Genomic DNA, 21,065 nt, shown 5'->3' with positions numbered 1-21,065 from the left:
GTTCCGTAGTTAACCTCATAAGGGTGATGGTGCCTTCCGTTTGTCCACCGAGTGACAGTTCTATAAGGCTAGAATGGTGATATAATAACCTCACATCATAACCGGGTCCTTTGGACGGTGGCGTAGACGATCTCGAGTCACGGTGTTTCGTCCTTCAAAAAAGCATTCGAGGGGGTAACGAGGAGCAATGCATTTGACAAAGTGTCTCGCCTCGGCATTTGCAAGGTGCAGAGGGGATATGAAATACAAAGTGCGAAGCATTTCTGGTCAATACTCGACCACAGAGCAAGACAACTACAAAATATCCTTGCCTTACGGAGTACATACGTACATACAGTACCTGGTATCCGGTAGCGCACATCTTGACAGGGTTCAACTAGGTTGGGAGCTTTGACCACCTTGCCTCGATCCCTGGACAAGTGTCCAGAAAAAAGGGAACACCCCTGGATTGATGGAAATCTGTCCGCCTCGCCGCCGCCTAAGGAGGGCTTCGTTCAGGGGCGCGAAGTAATTATTTCTCAGCCCGTTTTAATATAATCCATCAATCTTTCTCTACGCCCTCTGCTGGCTTCCCTTTGTCTGTGCTTTTCGATTCATCTCGCCCATTTTGGCCGGAGAGCGTCATTGGCCTTTTTGGCGTTATCGGTAAGTCTCCCTCCACTGTCCTTGATGCCGACCTCCGGTTTCCATACGATGCATTGCGTGGCCTTGAACCTCAATCCTTATTCCCCTCGTCCACCCGTGCCTCGTTCAAAGTTGCGCCTGTCGTGATTCTTGGCACACGCAAAGGCCACACTACGCTCCCACAGAAGGATCTTGGGACTTCTTGACATTGGCTTCTACAAGGCCTTGTCGGATGTTGCTTTGCGGTGCAGTTGGCTAACCGTTGCCGTCTCACCTGTCAGCCCGATCACTGGTTCTGCTCGCCATGGCTGCCACGACTCCCCAGGGCTCTGTCCGCCAGAGAAATGTCGGCGGTTCGAGCAAGAAGAATAAGGATGGCATCTCTGCGGCGTCTTCGGACGTCGAGCTTGACAAGATTGTCAAGGCCGCCCGAACCCTAGCCTCTGCTGCTGGTTCTGAATACGACTACAAGATCGTCGGCGTCATCATCACAGCCCTGGCCTTCCTCACCAGGTTCTGGGGCATCAGCCATCCAAACGAGGTTGTCTTTGACGAAGTTCACTTTGGCAAGGTAAGACCGCTTCTTTCTACTTGCAACCGTAGTCGCCTGACTGACCATCTTCCCCGTGCAGTTCGCCTCCTATTATCTCCAGAAGACGTACTTCTTCGACGTACATCCTCCTTTCGGGAAGCTCCTCTTTGCCTTCATGGGATGGCTAGTAGGCTACGATGGCCACTTCCACTTCGAGAATATCGGCGACTCGTACATCGCGAATAAGGTCCCCTACGTCGCCTTCCGCTCTCTCCCGGCCATCCTCGGCGCCCTGACCGTCTCCGTTGTCTATCTTATTATGTGGGAGTCGGGCTATAGCCTTCCTGCCTGCATCGTCGCCGCCGGCCTAATCCTCCTCGACAACGCCCACATCGGACAGACCCGGCTGATCCTTCTTGATGCGACCCTCGTCTTCGCCATGGCCTGCAGCTTGCTTTGCTACATCAAGTTTTACAAGCTCCGCCACGAGCCTTTCTCGCGGAAGTGGTGGAAGTGGCTTATCCTCACTGGCTTCGCCCTTTCGTGTGACATGTCGACAAAATACGTCGGCCTCTTCGCCTTCATTACTATTGGGTCGGCTGTTGCCATTGACCTCTGGGAGCTTTTGGACATCAAGAGACCGGGAGGGACGCTGTCGCTGCCCGATTTTAGCAAGCATTTCGCTGCTCGAGCTTTCGGCTTGATCTTGATGCCCTTCCTGTTCTACCTCTTCTGGTTCCAGGTCCATTTTTCCATCCTGACCCGCTCTGGCCCCGGAGACGATTTCATGACTCCCGAGTTCCAGGAGACTCTGAGCGATAACGTAATGCTCTCAAACGCTATCACGATCAACTACTATGATTCCATCACCTTGAAACACAAGGAGACCAAGGCATACCTGCATAGCCACGCTGAACGCTACCCCCTGAGATACGACGATGGCCGTGTTTCCAGTCAGGGTCAGCAGGTTACTGGCTATCCGTTCAACGACACCAACAACTATTGGCAAATTCTCCCCGTTCAAGTCGACCAAAAGGTTGACCATCCTGTCAAGAACCACGAACTTGTCCGGCTGCGCCATCTAGTGACTGACACGTACCTGCTGTCTCACGATGTCGCATCCCCGTACTATCCGACCAACCAGGAATTCACGACCGTCCCCCAGGCGGATGCGTATGGTGACCGTGTTGCAGACACCCTCTTTGAGATCAGGATTGAGAATGGCAAGCCCAACCAGGAGTTCAAGACCATTTCAAGCCATTTCAAACTCATCCACAACCCCAGCAAAGTAGCCATGTGGACACATACGACGCCTCTTCCAGACTGGGGCCATAAACAGCAGGAGATCAACGGAAACAAGCAGATTGCGCCGAGCTCCAATGTCTGGCTTATTGAGGACATCCCGTCAATCCCTGCAGACCACCCCCGCCGTGCCAAGCCCGAAAAGGAGGTCAAGACGCTGCCGTTCCTCCGGAAGTGGTTTGAGTTGCAGCGTTCCATGTTCTGGCACAATAACCAGTTGACCAGCAGCCACCCTTATGCTTCATTGCCATTCCAATGGCCGTTCCTTCTTCGCGGTGTGAGCTTCTGGACACAGAACGACACGCGGCAGCAGATCTACTTCCTTGGTAACCCCATTGGTTGGTGGATTGCTAGCAGTGTTCTGGCTATATACGCTGGTATTGTCCTCGCAGACCAGTTCTCCCTGCGTCGTGGCATTGATGCCTTGGATCACCGTAAGTTTTACGCCCCATTACACCATTCGGGTCATTGAAACGGCGCAACTAACACATGACCAGGCTCTCGCTCTCGTTTGTACAACTCCACTGGTTTCTTTTTCCTGGCTTGGGCGACACATTATTTCCCTTTCTATGTTATGGGCCGCCAGCTGTTCTTGCACCACTACCTCCCTGCGCACCTGGCATCGACCCTCGTGACAGGAGCACTTGTCGAGTTCATCTTCAGCGCCGACTCTACAGACCTCGAGCTGGCACACCAGGCAGCCAAATCGGGCAAGAAGGGCTTCGCGATCAAGCGTCATGTAACAGCTCGCGAGCGTTTTGCCGGCCAGAGCATGATGGGTGCATGGATCGCGACCTTTGCCATTTTGGCACTCGCGTTTGCCGGCTGGTACTTCTTCCTGCCGTTGACGTACGGATACCCTGGCCTCACGGTTGAGCAAGTAGTGCGGAGGAAGTGGCTGGGCTATGACTTGCACTTCGCGAAATAAGGGAGACTAACAGTCGATTCTGGGGCTCCCGTTTCAACTCCAAGTCTGTGATTTCTAGATCAATGGTGGCAATAAACAAGCTGTACGATTTTGAGGAACGTTTCTGTCCTGCCAGGAAATTGGGGTCTGGAGCGGGCGGTGTGATATCCCCGGAGGGCAGGCTTCATTACGGTGGGATTAAAAAGCACGTCGGTCTCTTTTTGGGGGTTTTTTGCTTGGGGATTTAGGGATATTTATCTTTGCATCTAGACAGTAAACGACATTATATAACTAGAAAGGCTCCAAGTACTACACTGCACTTGACATGGGATATCTAGGAGAGTTGGCGTGTTAAACACCTTCTCCACTTATTAAAAAATCACAATCGTCTTCGAAATGGATGTGTTTCCCCTAATTTCGGTATTTTAGAAGTTCTCTCTTCGGGGGTGATGAACAACTCAATAAGTAACAATGCCAGCATCAATGTAGCTGTATTCTACTACCCACTCAGACTTGAGCAGTGTTATCACGAGCAACTGCTAGGCAGCCGGTTGAGGGGAGCCCTTCAATCCTTGACTCGAGGAGTAAAAACCTAAACAACTTGGGTGCTGCCACAACTGCCGCTATGGCCCCAACTGCGCCTTGGACAAAATGGGATTTATATGCGCCCGACATCGTAACCTGTCAAATAATGTCTGCACCGTACCTACCTGGCCACATACTCGAAACGCATCGTAGGGAGGGCGTGTATAGGTATCAAGCCGTGGAGTCTGAGAAACCCAAAAGCAAAGTTAGCAATGTGTTTTCTCCTCAAGGTCATTTGTAAACCAACAGCACAACAGAAACAACAAAAAGACCAAGACCCTGTTCAGAAACCCAAGTTATAAGCATGACCGATCTCACCAGCTCGCCATCCCCCGTCCCCAACCATCCCGCAAGCATATGACGATGCAAGCGTTTCCCCTCCTCCCCAGAGGAGAGGAGGAAAGATCAGGGAAAGAAGAACAGGAGCCGGCCAAAGGAGAAAGGACAGACCCAAGCGGAACGTGAAGGGGGAAAGAGGAAGAAAAAGCCCAAAGAAAGAGAAGAGAAAAAAAGAGGCAAAGGCATTCTCCCCGAAAAACTCGAGTCGAAAAACCCCGAAGCAGTCTTCTTCTCTCCCCTTTCCCCAAGCTCCCCGCCCACCCTCCTCCCAACGCGCGCGCACAGAGAAAGCCTTTTGAATTCTCGAGGCGGTTCAGACGGCTCTTCCTATTTTGAGAATAAAGGGTTGCAACAGGAGTTGCGAAGATCATCATGGTAGGGTCTGGTCGTGTTTTCTCTCTTTCTCTCTTTCTCTATCCTTCCTCATTGGGGTCTCATTCGGAAGGCGCAAGGAAATCGGAAGAACTTACCACACACACGAGGATTGGCCGATCCTAAATGACGAGGCGGCGGGAGGGGTGCAATTAGCATTTGCACTTGCGACAAGCCAGAAAGGGGTGAGTAGCGGGCAAGCTGCTCGCAATCCTAGTAAATGCGGCTGACGGGCGAGGCTCGCCCGCCAGGTCGGGTGGTTTTGTTTCGGAGGATGGGAAAAAGAGAGAAACAAAATTTCGGAGATTTGTTAAGAATAAAAATATACAGAATGCGCGGCCCACGTCGGACTGCTAGGCCCAGCTGGACTCCAGCTGGTGGGCTACGAGCAAGCCCACTAAGCACGGGCCGTGGCAGAGTAAGGGTGGGGCAACGAATAGCAAGCGGAATCCAAGTTCCTTCGCCGTACAGCGTAATCCAGAACTTTCGCGTTGGGACAAATGCCTGGACTAAGAGCGATACATACTCAATTGTCACTCGAATGAAATCAGAATGTTGTAAATATATCTTTATAATCAGCAGCATCTAGCTAGTGACCTATTCCACCCGTAGAGAGATTATCGGCTTTCCGTCTTCTTCAGGGGGGCGTGATATAGAAGGTTCCGGCGTCAATCTGCTCAGTTCACTTCCTAGCCAAGAAGAAATAAAGGGAGCGAAGATGTGAGGCAAGAAACAAATCCAGGTAAAACACAGAAAGCCCAGCGTGTAGGATACAAATATAGAAAAAAAGGCCCAACTCCGAATACCATTCCTGCGCCTTAACCCCTGGGGTACCATTCCCCCACAAATGCGTAATTTACGCTTCGTAACATCATAACATAAAATATCTCGCCCGGAATTGCATCTCGATCGCAATCAAGAGCATGACTTTAGACCTGAACAACTCAGAGACCGGCGTACTAGGTACCGCTCCTTTTCACGACAGCCATCAGCGTTCAGCGTTGGAGAAAGGCAGCCAAGTCTTGCGACGACCAATCCATGTTCTGGTATGGATTTATCATGTCCTGGGAAGACGGTTGCGAATATCCGGCAACCATGCTGGGGACTTCAGCGGCGAAGAGAGGGTCATTGAACATGGACTTTGAAACCCCACCGCCAGGGAAAAGAATAAAGTCACCGTTATTGTTTGCGGCAGTCAGACCCGAGTAGTCCTGTTGTTGCTCGTCAAAGCCCTCATCAACCAGAGACGTAGGTGTGTAGAGCATTGCATTCCCTTGTCCGATTGGCGAGATGTGAGCGGGCTGGGTTTGGCAAAGCTCAGCCGCCGTGAACGAGGTATAGTGCTGACCCATTGCCTTGGCATAGACAGGGTTGACTGTAGAAGGAATTTGGGCAGTGGCGCTGTAGATGTCTTCGTAGAGAGTAAAATCGTTTCCGATGTCCTGGTATGCCGAGTTGTGGTCCATGCTGGAATCAGTGGACGGAGTGCCATTATCAACAGGCGAGTAGTCAAGGTTGATTTCTTGAGGAATCATGCTGTAGTCGCTGTCGCTCTGGATGTAAGTCGGGAACTCGATGTGCCCGTAGACCCGGCTCCACTCGTCAGGGGGAGTAGCAGCACCCTGGCCGTAGTCACTCGGGGGAGTGGGCATGTTCTGGAGTTGAGGAGTCGGCTGGGCCGAGTAGTCTGCAATGCTGGGCAAGCCACCCGACTTCTTGCCGTTCGTCTTAGTTCGCACGTACGTCCAGCCGTGAGCCTTCTCCATGTGCTGCTTGCAGTTAGACTCGCGTTTCGACTTGTAGGGGCATGGCTTGTAGGAGCACTCGAACATCGGCGGGGCCGATGAGTGCTTGTCATTGTGATGGCGGTCCATTTCCTTCTCAGTCGGCCACCCATAATCATGGTACTTGCACGTGGGAACGGGGCACTTCCACGGCCGGGAATGAGTCTTCTCATGCTTAGTGAGGTCGCAAGGGCGCTTGAACTCCTTGTTGCAGCCAGGCTCACGGCACTTCTTGGGGGCGAGCTCTTCGGGGCTGGCGTTCTTTTTCCGCCGTGCCATGGAGCGCATGATTTCCTCCTCGTCCTCAAGCTCCTGGCTGGCAGAGCGCTTAACTCGCACTGCACCATCGCCATCTTCCTCGATGATCTCGACGGGTTCGCCAGTGGCCATTGAGATAGCTTTTCCATTCTTCTTAATGCGAACGAGCTCAGCAGGCCGTCCATTTACATGGATACCTCCGTGGAGCTTGATCTCATCAGTGCTAAGAGGAAGGTTAGCACATGGAGAGTGGCTTGTCTGAGAGTGTAGTGCGTACGGATCAACATCCATCTCCTCAACCTTTTCACCCTTCTCCTTGGCGTCAGCAAGCTGTTGGGCGTAGTGGCGAATTTGGTCGACTAGGTCAATGAAATAGCCACCAGTGTAAGGGACGTCCCGAGGGCGAGTCTGTTCACGGTCGTTGAGGTATTCAACTGTTGCTTGAATGCATCGAATCGTTGTGAGGCAGAAATCCAGATACAACTCGGCAGCCTTGGTTCGCTCCTTCAAAAGCAAAATATGATGAGCATCAAGCCGAGAGCTTTTGTTGTTAATAGAGTGGGTACTCACTGGGGCGACGAGAAGCAGGATCTTTTCGAGATCTCTAAGGCACACGATCTCCTTGTCCTGAATTTTCCTAGGGCATTCGAGCACAAGAGGATGGAAGTCCTTAAAGGATGCCTTAGCCAAAAGCGGCTTAAGAGTGTGCTCGTAGATGCGGTTCGTGGCGCGAGAGCCAAGACCCTGAGTAGCTGGGGTGGTCGCCGTCCGAGAAGCGGGAGACCTGGTTACCGCAGTGCTCTTCGCCGGCTTCTCCTGCTTGTGCGAGACGTCTTTCTCGGTAGCAGATCCAATGGAAGTTCCCAGGCCGCTGTCCGACTCGTGGTGACGAGAAGGACGGCGAGTGCGAGGGCGGAGGACGCGGCGCTCAACTTCGGGCTCGGCAGTCATGATGGCGGTGTCGAGGGTGTGGCCAAGAACGCCTCTGGGAATTGGAAAACTGTTGTCGCGTAGGGACCTTCGGATAGATGGCGATGAAGAGTCGTTGGAAGCAGCGGCTAGGGCACTGTCAATGTCGCCCAGAGTCATAGCAACACGGCGGCGATGAGAGTCGATGACATCGTCCAAGTTGGTCTGGGATCGACGAGGCAGTGGCGGTGGCCTGAAGATGACGGCCTCTGGCGATGAGGGGGGAGTTGTGGGGGAATGGAAGGTCGCCCCCTTTCTGAGGACCATGTTGGTCTTAAGGGTCAGGACCCTCGAGTCCGGGCGAGTCACCGGTGTCCTACGAGGATTGGTAGACATGTTGGCAGGCGCGTGTGGGGTAGACCACAGTTCTCTTGGAGAAGAAATGCTCTGTCCAGTGTCCAAGTTAGTTATCTATGTGTTGATATGTAAGGCTGAGGGGAGGAGGCCAGGTGTGAGTCACAGCAACATGCGAGACCAAATGCAGTCTGGTCCACAATCACAACCCAAGACTTGCATGGGAGTTGTTGGTCAATGCCGAAAGCCGCAATGTCCAATCCTTTTACTACAGCGCAAGAGAATGTTCCGCCTTGATAGGGATATACGGTTTGATTTGGAGGTAACAAAAAGCAGTTCTTACGTTGAGTGAGTGGGTGACACGCTCACGAAAGCCGAGCCCGGCGCACGAAAGTAGGGGTGTGGGATGCGCGGCAGGGAACCGGGACCCCAATAGATTGACGCTCCAATAACCCAAAACACAATGGCACTGAAGACAAGGACGGAGAGCGCCGGGGAGAAGATGATGAGCGCCGGATAAGCGTTAGAGGAAAGAAAGCGAAAAAAAAATGAAGATGTAAGGCGGGCTTGATTTGATGGAGACGATGGGTCGAGCGGCTAGTGTATAGAAAGACCAAGCAGCAAGCGAGTAATGCTCGGGCCGGGGCCGTATGATGATCTAGTCTTAGCCGTGCGTATCTTGTCTTGAGCCTGAAAGATGGGCCCGTCTAGAATGTAGCGAGGCGGCCTTAGGGTTGAGGTGGACTGACTGTGTAAAGGGAAACAGGAAAAAGGGCACAGAGGCGCGTTGATGAAAGACTCGGGGACAGGAAGTGCGATGTCGTGAGACGGGGTAGAGGATGAGAAATGCACGGAGAGCGAAGGCTGCTGCCTAGCCAGGCGACCGGGGTGTGGAAAGCGGACCACGGGAAAAGCGGGTCCCAGGCAGGCGCAGCCCCAAGCCTGCTCATTGGCGATTGGTCTGACGAGAATCCTTCCTCTTGCGTGGTGTGCTGCACAGCGCCAGTGAACACACTGAGAGCAGAGTGGGTCGGGGTCCTGCAAGGTTCCCGGGACTCTGTCTCGGTTGGCTGCTGCTAGGAACCACTGGGAACTGTTAAAAGGAGACTTGATCTTTTTTGGCCGTGGAGCGAGCGGTTTAGTGCAGTTCTCCCTGCAGTTCGTCCCAAGCTGTTTGTCCAGGGACTAACCAAGCACAATCAATCCCGACTGCCAACCATCACTCAACCTGTCAAAGTACTTAGGCTGGCGAACATGCTTTGGTTTGTGGCTGCCACGTTTTCTTAGTCGAGGCAGACGCATTTTCCCTCCCGTCAATTGATGGTGGTGCACCATTCTGGACGCGCAGGGCATGACGAACCACCCAAGACTTGCTTGGGTGCGATGTGTCATCCTCAACACTGTAATGCCTCCAATCTGAGTTGTTTTCTGGCCTCTTTTCACCCTTAGATTCCTCCAAATGAAGAAGCCTCTGCGTCCACCGAACTACCAGTTTGCCGTCAATCACGGGCAAGACGGAACTCACGGCCAGCTTGGCGAATAGAGTGGTGGCTGTTGCGGCCGCCCGCGAGCAAGCGGCCAACCCACCGAGTTGCTGTTGCAATGGGCTGTGGCAAGGCAAGTTCAGGCTCGGGGCGGGCTGCCAAGTCTATCGGGGTACTGTACCTCCTCGCTCTCACAGGCCGAATTTTTAGTGTAGAACCGCCATCCCAGCATGGATTGCTTGTGGGCCTGTATGGTCGGTCATTCAGTCTAAATTACCGGGGCCGGGCCGCCAGCCCACTCACAGTGGCCCGCCCCCAGCCCGCGCACAAGGCTCAGCCCACTGGCCGGCTGGCTGTTCAAGCAAACGGATAGTCATCTCCTTTTGTCCAATACCTTGACTACCAAACGATGAAGAGTCGTCTGCGGCCGATCATCTCTTGTTGGTCAAACCGTCCTGGAGTTGGCCGGAAAACGGGATCACCGAAGGCAAAAGTTGCCATCAGTTGCTATCATAACAAAAACGCCTTCTAGTGATGTAATAATTCGAGGAATATGCAGTGAGAACAGGAGCGCATGACCACGCCTTACAATATGAAAGGGGTGGGAGAGAGAGGTCCTGAGCAGTGAGATTGTCCTAAAAAAGAGAGCACCGAGGAGTCAGGACGGAACAGAGGTGCAACGCCAAGTTGGCCCCCAGCCCTGACGCCTCTTCAGCAATGAGCAATGAGCATTACCTACCACTTCCGGAATGTTACGGATTACCCCCCCCCCCCCCATTGACACACATTTGGGCAGATTAGCTAGGACTCGTGTGACCAACAGACACGCAGTTCCCGGCCTCGTTTACTGCGTTCCAATAATGTCGCTGAGTCCTACTGAGACTGAGCCGAGTATTCTTTTTTTGGCCCCCAGGCGACTGTCCTAGCTGCTGCTGCTGTTGCTGTTATTGCTGCGGCTTTGTGGAGACGGAGACGCAGACGCAGACGCAGACGCAGACGCGCCGCTTCGTGTCCTCATTAAGAGCAAGACGTTTCAGAGTCACATGAATACTCCTTACTATCGGATAATAAAGCGCCCCTGCGGCACCTCGCCCTCTTCGCCTCGGGTGGCTCACAGGCGGGCGTCGCTCGTTGTTGAGTTTGTTCTAGCTGGCGTTGCTGCTACGTGGGCCCGAGTTTCGCATGCAAGCCTCTTCCGTACTCACCAGACCTGTCTATCCGTCCGTCGGCTTACTCGCACTCTAGACGTGGACTGCGATGCGTATCGGCAGAAAAGTCCGTACATGCAAACAAACCCATAGATCCGTGTAACGTAAGGTGCTGGCCTGCCTTACCTACAGAATAGCGGTGGGGCTGACTACAACAAAATAAACGGCAATGGGCAATGGGCAATGGGCAATGGGCAATGGGCAATGGACGCGGAACGGGGACTTGACGGGAGGGCACCTGGAACTGCCCTGCGCGGTGGAGAGGAGGGGAGAGAGCGGGGAGCGGGATGAGCACGGTTCCCTGACTTTCCAAGGCGCTCCAAAGCTTACCTGGCGTCTTCGTCATCTGCCAGCAGTCAATTCTCACGCACTTCCCCAACCAGATGTGCGATGGGCGCCAAGGATGGATGGATACGGAGTACTTTGTCAGCCCTACGCATTGTCAGCGTCGTCCTGCACCGTTGTGCGAATCAGAGGCGAGAGAATTGGGAGCCTCAATTCACGTTCAAGGAAATATGAACGCCCACACACGAACAAAGGTTATTTACATGTGCTAGAGACGATTGCGACGCGCAACACCGTCTCCTCTTTAACCCAGGCACCAATATTTCCAAGAAGCCGGTAGATAAATGACCCACGAGGCTACGGGTCCCCGAGCGGGGGGTTCTTCTTCGTGGAGAGGCCCGCCGGAGCGGAGTTTTACACTACGCCGCAATGCCCAGCTGGATAAGTCTAATCTGAGCCTAGTTCGGAGCTCTCCAAGTTACTTTGTAAGAGGAAGGAACAATCAGGGCCGCTCCTCCTCTCTTATGGTGTTTAGCCATGCCCACCCGACCAACCTAGAACCACTCACGTCAAAGTCCATCTCCGCATCCGCTCGTGGTCAAGGAAGGTACTCACTCGCCAAAAGAAGATTCCGAGTCCCAGACTCCTACTCCTTTCCCTATTCTGAAGAACTGCGAGTATAGCATCACACTCAAGAAACCAAGCCAAGGGATGACATCAACTCGACCACTACATGCCTCTCGTCTTTCATATGAGTGCTTTCTATTTCATGTTTACGTGTAATCAGCTTGTATTATCAATCGTTTCCTCTTCCCCCTCCTCTTCACTTTGCCCATGCCAATCAGGTCGCCAAGCCATCAACGCCTCTTGAGCGAGAGCTATGTGTGGACTGTGGTTGGTTGGTGTAAGGGGTCGGATTATTGAGGCCAGGTACGGATACCGAGTACCTACTTAGGCAGATACAATCTGTACCTTACCTACCACTTTCCATGCTTTGCGAGTAGTATCTCACACTTGCAATGCCCCCCTCCGCCTCCCCCGCCGGCAAAATAAACTACTTTACGTGCAGGACCTGGGGTAGACATACCCTCCCTCGCCTGCGGCTCTGCTGAGGCTGCCGAATAATTTGACGACCCCAGTGGGAGGCCCCGCTCACCTTGCATACATGCTCACCCTCGTTCGTCTCGGTGTGGGGGGAGAGGAAGGAGGAAGATGCCGTTAGGGCCCTTTTTCTCGCCGCGGAGTTTTTGGCTCTTTTTTTTCTTCTGTTGTTTGTTGGTGGTATGCCTAGACTAGTTGCTCCGACGAAGCCATCGTCAGGAAGGGGCTCGTCGTCGTAATCAATAAAGCGAGTTACGACCGACATTCACCACATGCGGCAGACAATGGCGAGACGATGCCTGCTTGCGATGCTCGCTGCCGGGCTCTTTCTGCAATCACCAGTCGAGGCAGCGGCCTGAGGGCTGCGCGATTCGTTGGGCCCCGGTTGGGGTTGGCTGTGATTCCGCGAACTGGTGGCGGCTGAGGCGGCACTCAAGCTACACTGGTACTACAATATGTGCTGCTGTTGCTGTCGGTGCCGTTGCTGTTGCCGCTGATCTTGAAGAAGAGCAGGTAGTGGCTCCTCGGAGCGGCTTGTGCTGCCTGGTAATAGTACAACTGAGCCGAGTCTCGTTGTCGCGCCGCCCCTTGGTGCCAGCCGTAGCGCTCCGCTACCAGTTTTGCCTGCCATCTCGCCTCGGCCGTCTTCCTCCTGTCTTCCTCGCCGCGCTTTCTTTCCTCCTCTTGGTGGCAGGCCCGGCACGGAGAGCTCCCCGAGACCTTGCTACGGGACTTCTTACATGCTTACCTTGTCCTAGCCCAGCAGAACCAAGATGCTCGTCCCGGCCGGGGCTGACTCGCCTCGCACGGCTCTTCCCAGTGTATTCCATGTCGGCACCCTTGGTAGTAGACGGTGCACATGTTCTTCTTCCCTGTCACTTGCTTGGTTCAGTTTGTCTCCCTCTTCTTCGGTCAGGCTGTCTCGTTTCGTTTAGCGTGGGGGTATGTCGAGAGTGGTCTCGCTCCTGAGTGTCTGTCTTGTGACTTGTTGTCGTTTATCTTGTTGCTACTGTTGTTACTAGCGATGTTTCCGATTCCGAAATTTGAAACAAGAAAGATGCATAACTCTAGGGAGTCAAAGACCGGGATTGTTCCGGCTCAGTAATTATGTAAGTAGGTCAAGACTAAGACAGGGTGCATAGCCCCGAACTAATTGTCTTGTCAAAGACGGGATTATGTTTCTAAAAAAAAGAAGACGTCTTTGTGACACTCGGGGTCGCATTATTTTTGGGAAGCAGTCGCTTTGATCAGGGCCATCTAGTTATTGCCAGTCCTGATAAACGTCACAGCCTGCAACTGGCCCAAGGTGCAACAGCACGTACCCTCGCCAGGTTAGACATTATTACTTGTTACTTTTCTTCCTTATTCTTGTTCTCTGTGCTCTCGTGTCTCGTTTGGAATCCTTGTCCTCGCCCGGGACCAGCTCGCTCTTGTAGGTCAGAGCAGATTATTCGACCTCAAAACAGACAAGCCCGTGTTTGTCACAGTTATAGCTCTGAACAGGATTTATAACAATATACTTATCACGGTCTTTGTGCCCGGATTCTCGGCTTTTGTCTTGGCTGCCTGCCTCTTTGTTCTTCTGTTCCCAAGCACATGATGTATTGAGGATGTATAAAAAGGACAGTAGGCTAGCAAATAATAGGCCAACGATCTTGAACTCCAAACTCTTGACCTAGGCCTGTAGCTAGATTTCCTTGAAGTCAGGACTAGTCCAGGTCTGCGTTGGATTCCCCGAGAGAAAGTTTATGGGATATTGATAGGGGTAAATACACACCCGGAAAGTTACCCAACTATTTATTCTCTAGGTAGGGAATGAGCCCAGCCTCTCCGAAGAAACCTAGTACTCTAGAGGAGGATACCAAGGTCATAGCCACCGCTTTCTTTTTTACTGAGGCCATGGCATATCTGGAAGGGGACAAGAGCGTGGAGGCTCTGATTCTGGCCACGCAGGAGGCGGCCGTACAAATTGCGCAGGAGGACAGATCGCCTGCCCTGGGCAGGGCTAGCTACAACATGCACCCGAGAGCCCTGGCTGAGACGGTGGTCTGGCTGGCCTCTCCTGGCGAGGCGTCGTTGCAAAGGCTCCTCATAGCCCGAGACGACGCCAGTGAAAGCCCCTTCCAAGTGAACCCATTCCAGGCCCCGGCCTTGTCGGACACGCTTCCGCCTATGCCCCTTGAGGACTCGGATCATCTGGTGCGCGCTGCCATTTCAGTGGCTCGCCCTGCCGGCCGTGAAGTATCTGAGGGTGTTGGCAAGGACAACTACGAACCTGAGCTTGAAGATCACGAGCTCGACGTCAACTTCGACAACGAAGACTACATTGTTGTGCCCTTGTCTCGCTTTTATCATTCGACTGCGCAATTGACAACCCCACTGGAGGACGGCGAGCCGTTCACGGACCACCAGGACTGGGAGGATATATATTCTGATGAATCTCGGGAAGAAAAAGGAAATCCACCCCCGACAACATGCCCGATCAACCTGAGTCCTCTGTATTCCAGATGACGAGCTCGGATGACTAGGACTGGGAGGATATTTACTCCGAGGAATTTCCTGAAGGAAAAGGAAATCCACCCCCCGAAAGCATGCCCGACCAAACTGAGTTCTCTATATTCCAGATGACGAGCTCAGACGACGACGAGACCGAGGACGAGTCTTCGTCCTCGTCCTCGGAAGACTCAATCTCGGAAGAAGAATGGCTGCAATATACCGCCGATCTTAAGATGGCCTAGGCCATCGCCCTCGGCAGAGCGCTACCTAGTTATGACGGGATGTACCCGAGCATTCCGGTTACCCAACAGTCTACCATGTACCACTACACGTCGCCCCGTGGAGAGTTTTACTTGAGGGAGCTTCGGAAGTACATCGATCTCCCCGCCGACTACCCCATAACGCAGATGGTGCTGAACCTGGTCTCGTCTTGGCACAAGACGCGGGAAAACGTAGAGGATAGGCACCCGAGTCTCGCCGCCGCCGCCAACAGCATCGACTTCACCCGCATCGATAAAGAGTCGGGCCTGTTGCGAGCCGAAAGGCAGATACTCGAGGTGTGGCTAGTAAGCCGACTCCCGCTGGTCGGCTGGTGGGGCGAGGCACCACAAGTGAAGGAAATCATAGGGCGGCGATTCAAGCAGACTAGGGACCCGAGCCCTCTGTCTCGAGTTCGATACGACTTCGACTAACCGAGGACCAAGGTGTTTTCTCTCTTTCGTAATATTCCTCGACCCAGGTAAGTAATAAAAAGCAACATTTGCTAACAAGCCAGTTTTGTTTACCCACGTGTCATTGTTCTTATCATTGACTATTCTCCCGGCCAGATTCGTAGTAATTGTACGATGTGATGGTAAGAACCGGTGAAATCTCATGAAATAGCCAAGTGTCTACTCTGTACCTACCTAGTAGCAAGATGTCTAACTAAAGTCAAAGCCAAAGCCGTACGTCTTTGGTAATTTCTCCTTCGCAATTCATAACAAGGAGAACGAAACATTTGACGGAATAAGCTGACACCTAAAACAAAATATACAGATCCTGCAGGGGAAAAATTGCGACAGAAGAGTCCTCCCTATCTATCCGTCATCATCACTGTCTGCAAACACAGGCCGCCTTCTCTTGGTGGCCGGTCTTTTCCGCACGTCTTTAATAGATTGTGCGGAGGGTAAGGCATCATCGTCATCGCTGAGTTCTGCCAACCTCATGTCCGCTCTTCGCTTCGCCTTCTCCTTTGATGTGCTCCTCGCCACTAGTTCGGTGAAGTCCGGCATGTCCTCGTCCGTCTCTTCTTGTGTCGGGCCAAAGAGCACCGGCTCAAAGAACGGCTTTTCTCTAGTGCGGTCAGGGCTGGACTCCAGAGTCTCCTTCCTGGCTCCAGGCCTCGCTTCATGAGAAGACACGAGGGTTGCAGGTGAAGTGGGCAGAAGCTGCATGCTTGACGAGACCTGATCGTCATCAACAACAAAGCCCTCGAGGTCGGCACCGCTGTCCAAGCCGTCTGACATTTCCATATCGCTGGTCCGGTTACAGTCGTCTCCAAAATCCTCGAGATGATCGCCGACCCGCTTGAACCTATCTCCAATCCCTTGCCCCTTCTTACCCCGGGGAGCGCTATTAGAAGTACTGTAACGAGCGGGTGGGGATGTCGTTGGTTCATCCTCATCGTTGTCATCTTCTTCGCAATCGCTTTCGAGGAAAGAGGGCACCGCTCGGGTTTTTCGAGCATCGTTTTTATTGTTCTTCTTTGCGGGAACCTGCCGCTTTTTTCGGGCTGGTGTCTCTACCACACTTTCTGACAGCTCGGTTGGGCGTGGTCTTTTGTGCACAGAGAGCTCGGCACGCCTAAGGTGTTCTTCCACTTCCTCATCAGTATCGTCTGCGAAGTCCACAACTGGCAGTGATTCCCATGATGCTGTATCGGTCTCGCCGTAAGGATACGTATATCTTTCCGGGGGCTCTTGTGATTTGCCTAATAGCTTAAATAGCGTCACGCATTTCTTGGTGTATTCGCCGTGCTTCAGGTGAACAGTGCGACGTAATAGTCTTTGCGCAGCTGGATGGGCTCCTAAGTTTGGGCTACCAATCTCTTCCATGTTAGACCGGCGGAACGGCAGGTCTCGATAAAGCTTGTTAAATTCCTCTGTTTGTGACTTGCTTAAAACCACCTTGTCGAGGTCTGGCAAATCCGAGATAGGGTCGGGTTTAGGTGGTTTGACCTTGGTGACCTTGGTGTCCTGCTTCGCTTGCTGGCCAAAAATTGAAGCCTTCACAAAGCCCGTTTGCACACCATTAGGCATATGGAATTTCTTCTTCGCCGGTTTCTTTTTCAGTCTGGCAGCAGACTTATTCGGTTCTGGGAGTGAGGGGTTTTGCGAGTTTTCCAATGGTATCTCCACCAACCGCTTGTTGACCTTGGGCTTTACATCACGCGGGACAATCCTAGTAGATAGGTCGTGGCGGAAGGCGAACCGGCTGCCCTCGCAGATGAGCTGTTGCATCTTCTGGTAGTTGTCCTTTGCCTCTAGATACTTCTCCTCCTCCTTACCCTTCATTAGCAGCAAGACAATGCTGCCTGCCCGCTTCCGGCCTGTCCGGCCCATACGCTGTAACATTCGTATGGGAGAGGCAGATGCATCGTAGCATACGATCAAGTCAACCTGGCCAATGTCGAGGCCCTCTTCACCAATAGAAGTGGCCACAAGAACATTGAAGGTGCCGCTCTTGAACTTTTCGATGGTTTCGATCTGCTGTTTCTGTTTCATGCCCTCACTTCTTTTGGAGTCGGCCTGCCCAACAAACACGGTCGCGCTGATGAGCGGTTGTTTGTTAAGCATACGCACAATCTCTTCTGCGCTATCCCTGTACTCGCTGAAAACAATAGATCTTGTAGCGGAGCCTTCGCCGGCGTCCATGAAGTGATTGACGAGTGTTTGGCAGAGATGTGTAAGCTTCGGATGTCCATTGAACGTGTCCAGCTTCATCCACTTTTCCATCATGGTCATCATCTTCTGGAAATGCTCATTCTCGAGGACCTGACGCTTGAGTTTTGAGCCCCCGCCCCGCTTTTCTTCCTCGGTGGAGCGAAACCCGGCCAGACTGTTGTAAAACGGCTTGATGCCATGGAAGTTGAGAAGCTTGATGGTGTGAGCCAGGCTCTGGAGAATGGTAAAGGCGGCAATGGTCATAAACTTGACGCCTTGGTTTACATGCCTGCCGGGGCCACTCAGCCATTCGCCCTTGGCCTTGAGCAGGCCATACATTGTCAGGCTCATGGGATCTCGCCCATAATAAATGTTCTGGGCACTCAATTTGTCTACAAGCGGCTTCAAGGCCTTTGAGAACAAGTCCCTCACCTCGAGCATCTCGTCGGAGGGGTCAAACGTGACTTTATCGATGTTTCGCGAATGCACGTACTGGCGAATGTCCAGAGACTCCTCGGTCCTGATTTCGACATTGGAGATTCCCAGATTGTCAATGACGTCTTGCACACCCTCGACCGTTGAACCAGGCGTTGCAGTCAGGGCGAGTACCCGGAAGCTCGTGGAGAAGCGTCTCATGAACTCGACGACCTTGACGTAGGCGTAGTCGCCAGTGGTACGGTGGGCCTCGTCGACGACAAGCAACACGATAGATTTGGGATCGGCGTAGCCCTTGGAGAGATCGTTGATCAGGGTCTGGGGGGTCATGAAGAACAAGCGTTTGGTCTCCCACTCTCTCTCCCGAAGAACCGGTGGGATCTCGCCCGTGAGTAGGGTGGCCTGCGACCGGGGAATTCCGGCAATGCCCAGACAGGCCTGGACCTGCTGCGACGCTAGGGGCTTTGTTGGGGCAACGAAGACGACTTTTGCGGACTTGGTCCAGCGGATGAAGTTAAGCATGACGGTGGCGGCAATGAAGGTCTTGCCCAGGCCGGTGGGCAGAGCGACGAGGGTGTTGTTGAAGAGGCCATTCTTGACGATACTGAACTGGTAGTCTCGGATGGCTCCCAAATTCAGCGGGTAGACCCAAGTAGCGAGGGCGTCGTGGTTCAGCTCATGGTGGGTGGGAGCCTCGGGTGCCAGGTCGGCGCGGAACGGACGACCTCCGGTTGGCTGGAGCTGGGACTGGGACTGGGCCTGGGAGAGGCGGCCGTCTGACAGGGTGCTGCCCCAGAGGGTAGTCTGACGAAAGGACGGCGGCGGGCCAGATTTGCACTGCGGGGGACGTTTACTTGAGGCGGGGGCGCGGCGTTTCTCGGGAGAGCTGTCATACTCATCCGTCGTGTCTGGGCGCTGGGCATTGGCAGATTGCTGCTGCGGGCGAGCTGGCGGCCAGCCTTGGGCAGGGGGATTAGCGGCAAGCTTTGGTATCGAAGAAAACACGCCGTTTGGCTGTGTGCCGTGGTTGTTGTCAGCTCGCAAGCCGATGCTGGTGGCCTGGGCGAGGGCCTCGATCAGATCCTCGTCGGGGATGCCGTCAAAGTCGTCGTCGAATTCGTCGAACCCGTCGTCGCCCATTGCCGCGGGCCCATCGAGAGAACCGGCGGAGATAAAACCAGAGCAGAACTCGGCGACAACAATTGCAGCAGTGCACTGCGTAGTATCTCTAACCCGTTAGTTGGATTGTGGGTAGTCGATCGCAAGTTTTCGAGAGACGCGGACGCGTTCACCTCAAAACGCCACGTCACGTGAACAGGACGGCGTTTGGGGGGCCAAAACCCCACCATAGACCACTCATTCCGTACTGTACCTGCGGATACTGCACAATGTATCCGGCCCTGCCGTTCTACCGAACACACAACCTCGCTGATTCGCAGGTGCCTGGCCGATGCGCAAGTAACTAGTCTAGCTATTGTTAGTCAGATGGGCTAGGTAGGTGAGGTACCTCGGGTCTAGCAGGGGAAAGACGAGAATTGGTTTGGTATCTGGTTTGCGTCTCTGCCCAGCTGGGCTTGGCCATGAGTTCCAAGGTGGGTACCCTCGATTTGACGGAATTTCCGACGCATGGACGAATCGAGGGCCATGCGCTGGTACGCCAGCTGCCGCTCGGCGTCGTTGAGGAAGCGTGCCTCGGATGCTGACCGCGGGAAATGCGAACAGCGAGAACAGCACTGTGCAAGACCCCTCGATCACGAACAAGTACCGCCACGACTCCAACGCCCCGCCCTGGATCTGGAACACGCCAAACGACAGCAGCCCGCCAAAGGCCGACGCAATGCTCTGCGCCGCGTAGAAAATGGCAAGCCGGCGGGCGAGCTCACCACGGCGGTAAAACCTGCGACACGAACAATTAGGAGTCGGCTGTTTTCGCAGCGGCTGCTCCTCCGGGACTTTGGTCGACCCGTCCAAGTACCGTTACGGCCGAGGTCAAAGAATTAGGGCCGCGGCAGGGAAGTAAAACAAAACGCCTCCAGAATAAAGAAGCTGCAGTATGGAAAGCCAACGGTGATGACTAGATAAACGTCGCTCGGCGACTAGCCGTAGCCACACCATTTATTACGGATGATTCTGCAAGTCCCTCGCATCCCCGACTTCGTGCAAGACACAGGCAACGAAACTTGGAGTAAAAGCTAAAAAGAAATTCCCGGCTTTATCTGGTATCTAATATACGAGGGCGCGGGTGTCTAATCTGTGCTACATAGTACTGTATACCCATTGATGACTTCTTTATGCTTACAGGGTTAGGGTAGCGAGGTTTTCAAGGGCGTCGGAGCACCAGATGTCGGATCATGTCGCCTTAGTTCTGGACAATTCGATTTTTTATACCGAGGTATAGAGTACTTGCCTAACGACGCCGATGAAGCTTTTATACCTCCCTGAGGCATTTAAGTAGATTGATATCCGCACTTTGGACTGGCTTTGTACGGGGGACCGAGAGATATTGAAATCGTGCTGTAATGTACATACGGAAGGTACCTTGGGTTATCCGTTTGTGTTTACATCATCGTGCCTCCCTGTCAAGTTTATGCTCTCGCGGGGTTTCGCATGACCCAGCTGCCCGGCAGGGCCAGCTTATTAGGCCCTGCCATTGGCTTGAAACGGCCCGGGGTTTTTGTTCGGGAAATAGTGGGATTGTGACTGAATTTGGCCAATTGGATGAGTCTGCGGGTCCTTGGTGGGTGGATCAGAAGATGCATAAGCCCACTTTTTTCGAGGTACCTGTATACCTCATCTTTGTTCTTAGCGTTGTTGGCTCACGCGCGCCGCTCTTTCACTTTTTGACGAACTCGTTAAATCTGCACCTTAGGTTGCGACTCGCGGGCGATTGTTGCCTCCGAATATCGCGACCACTTCGCCGCCTTTGTCTCCCGCATGCGACCGCACTGGGTTTTCCTTCTTTACCTCTAACCCGCCTTGCGTGCCCACTCTCTTTCATCTCGAAGCGTCTGCCTGCCCTATTTTCCACCGCGGGGCGCATCGCCCTGCCGTTTTCTTTTCGGGCCCCGCCACATTTGACGTTGACGGTGCCCACGATCTTTTCACCCCTTCAACAATTGCCCTTCTCCGTTTCTCTCCAGCAATCGTCTGCCTGTTTCTGCACGAGATC

The 21,065-nt window shown here is 53.4% G+C and overlaps 5 protein-coding genes across 5 annotated transcripts; 3 read left to right on the top strand and 2 right to left on the bottom strand.

The window, feature by feature from the left end:
- Positions 1-928: 928 nt before the first annotated feature.
- B0T26DRAFT_658596 (glycosyltransferase family 39 protein) lies at positions 929-3,386 on the top strand (the record flags this gene model as incomplete). The annotated part of the gene is made up of 3 exons (XM_060438889.1): positions 929-1,195; positions 1,257-2,892; positions 2,956-3,386. The coding sequence occupies 3 exons, from the start codon at positions 929-931 to the stop codon at positions 3,384-3,386; spliced, it is 2,334 nt and encodes a 777-aa protein (XP_060290666.1).
- A 1,828-nt stretch (positions 3,387-5,214) lies between these two features.
- B0T26DRAFT_732774 (uncharacterized protein) lies at positions 5,215-7,207 on the bottom strand. Its single transcript, XM_060443125.1, has one exon. The coding sequence runs from the start codon at positions 6,992-6,994 to the stop codon at positions 5,657-5,659; it is 1,338 nt and encodes a 445-aa protein (XP_060290665.1). The 5' UTR covers positions 6,995-7,207; the 3' UTR covers positions 5,215-5,656.
- Positions 7,208-12,736: 5,529 nt separating this feature from the next.
- On the top strand, positions 12,737-13,331 carry B0T26DRAFT_732765 (uncharacterized protein). Its single transcript, XM_060443124.1, has one exon. It carries the CDS (start codon positions 12,904-12,906, stop codon positions 13,147-13,149), a length of 246 nt encoding a protein of 81 aa, XP_060290664.1. The 5' UTR covers positions 12,737-12,903; the 3' UTR covers positions 13,150-13,331.
- Positions 13,332-13,943: 612 nt separating this feature from the next.
- B0T26DRAFT_681433 (uncharacterized protein) lies at positions 13,944-15,232 on the top strand (the record flags this gene model as incomplete). The annotated part of the gene is made up of 2 exons (XM_060440638.1): positions 13,944-14,372; positions 14,783-15,232. 2 exons carry the CDS (start codon positions 13,944-13,946, stop codon positions 15,230-15,232), a joined length of 879 nt encoding a protein of 292 aa, XP_060290663.1.
- Positions 15,233-15,247: 15 nt separating this feature from the next.
- On the bottom strand, positions 15,248-19,041 carry B0T26DRAFT_732764 (uncharacterized protein). Its single transcript, XM_060443123.1, has one exon. The coding sequence runs from the start codon at positions 19,034-19,036 to the stop codon at positions 15,617-15,619; it is 3,420 nt and encodes a 1,139-aa protein (XP_060290662.1). The 5' UTR covers positions 19,037-19,041; the 3' UTR covers positions 15,248-15,616.
- Positions 19,042-21,065: the final 2,024 nt, after the last annotated feature.

The sequence above is a fragment of the Lasiosphaeria miniovina genome (genome assembly GCF_030549165.1).
Source record: "Lasiosphaeria miniovina strain SMH2392-1A chromosome Unknown B0T26scaffold_8, whole genome shotgun sequence".
NCBI classification, from domain to species: domain Eukaryota; kingdom Fungi; phylum Ascomycota; class Sordariomycetes; order Sordariales; family Lasiosphaeriaceae; genus Lasiosphaeria; species Lasiosphaeria miniovina.
Note: the sequence above shows the minus strand (reverse complement) of the source record. Positions and strands in the feature narration are given on the sequence as shown.

Coding starts and splice junctions, on each gene's coding strand:
- B0T26DRAFT_732774 (XM_060443125.1), bottom strand. CDS start 6,994: ATGGATGTTGATCCGTACGCACTACACTCTCAGACAAGCCACTCTCCA.
- B0T26DRAFT_732765 (XM_060443124.1), top strand. CDS start 12,904: ATGTTCTTCTTCCCTGTCACTTGCTTGGTTCAGTTTGTCTCCCTCTTC.
- B0T26DRAFT_732764 (XM_060443123.1), bottom strand. CDS start 19,036: ATGGGCGACGACGGGTTCGACGAATTCGACGACGACTTTGACGGCATC.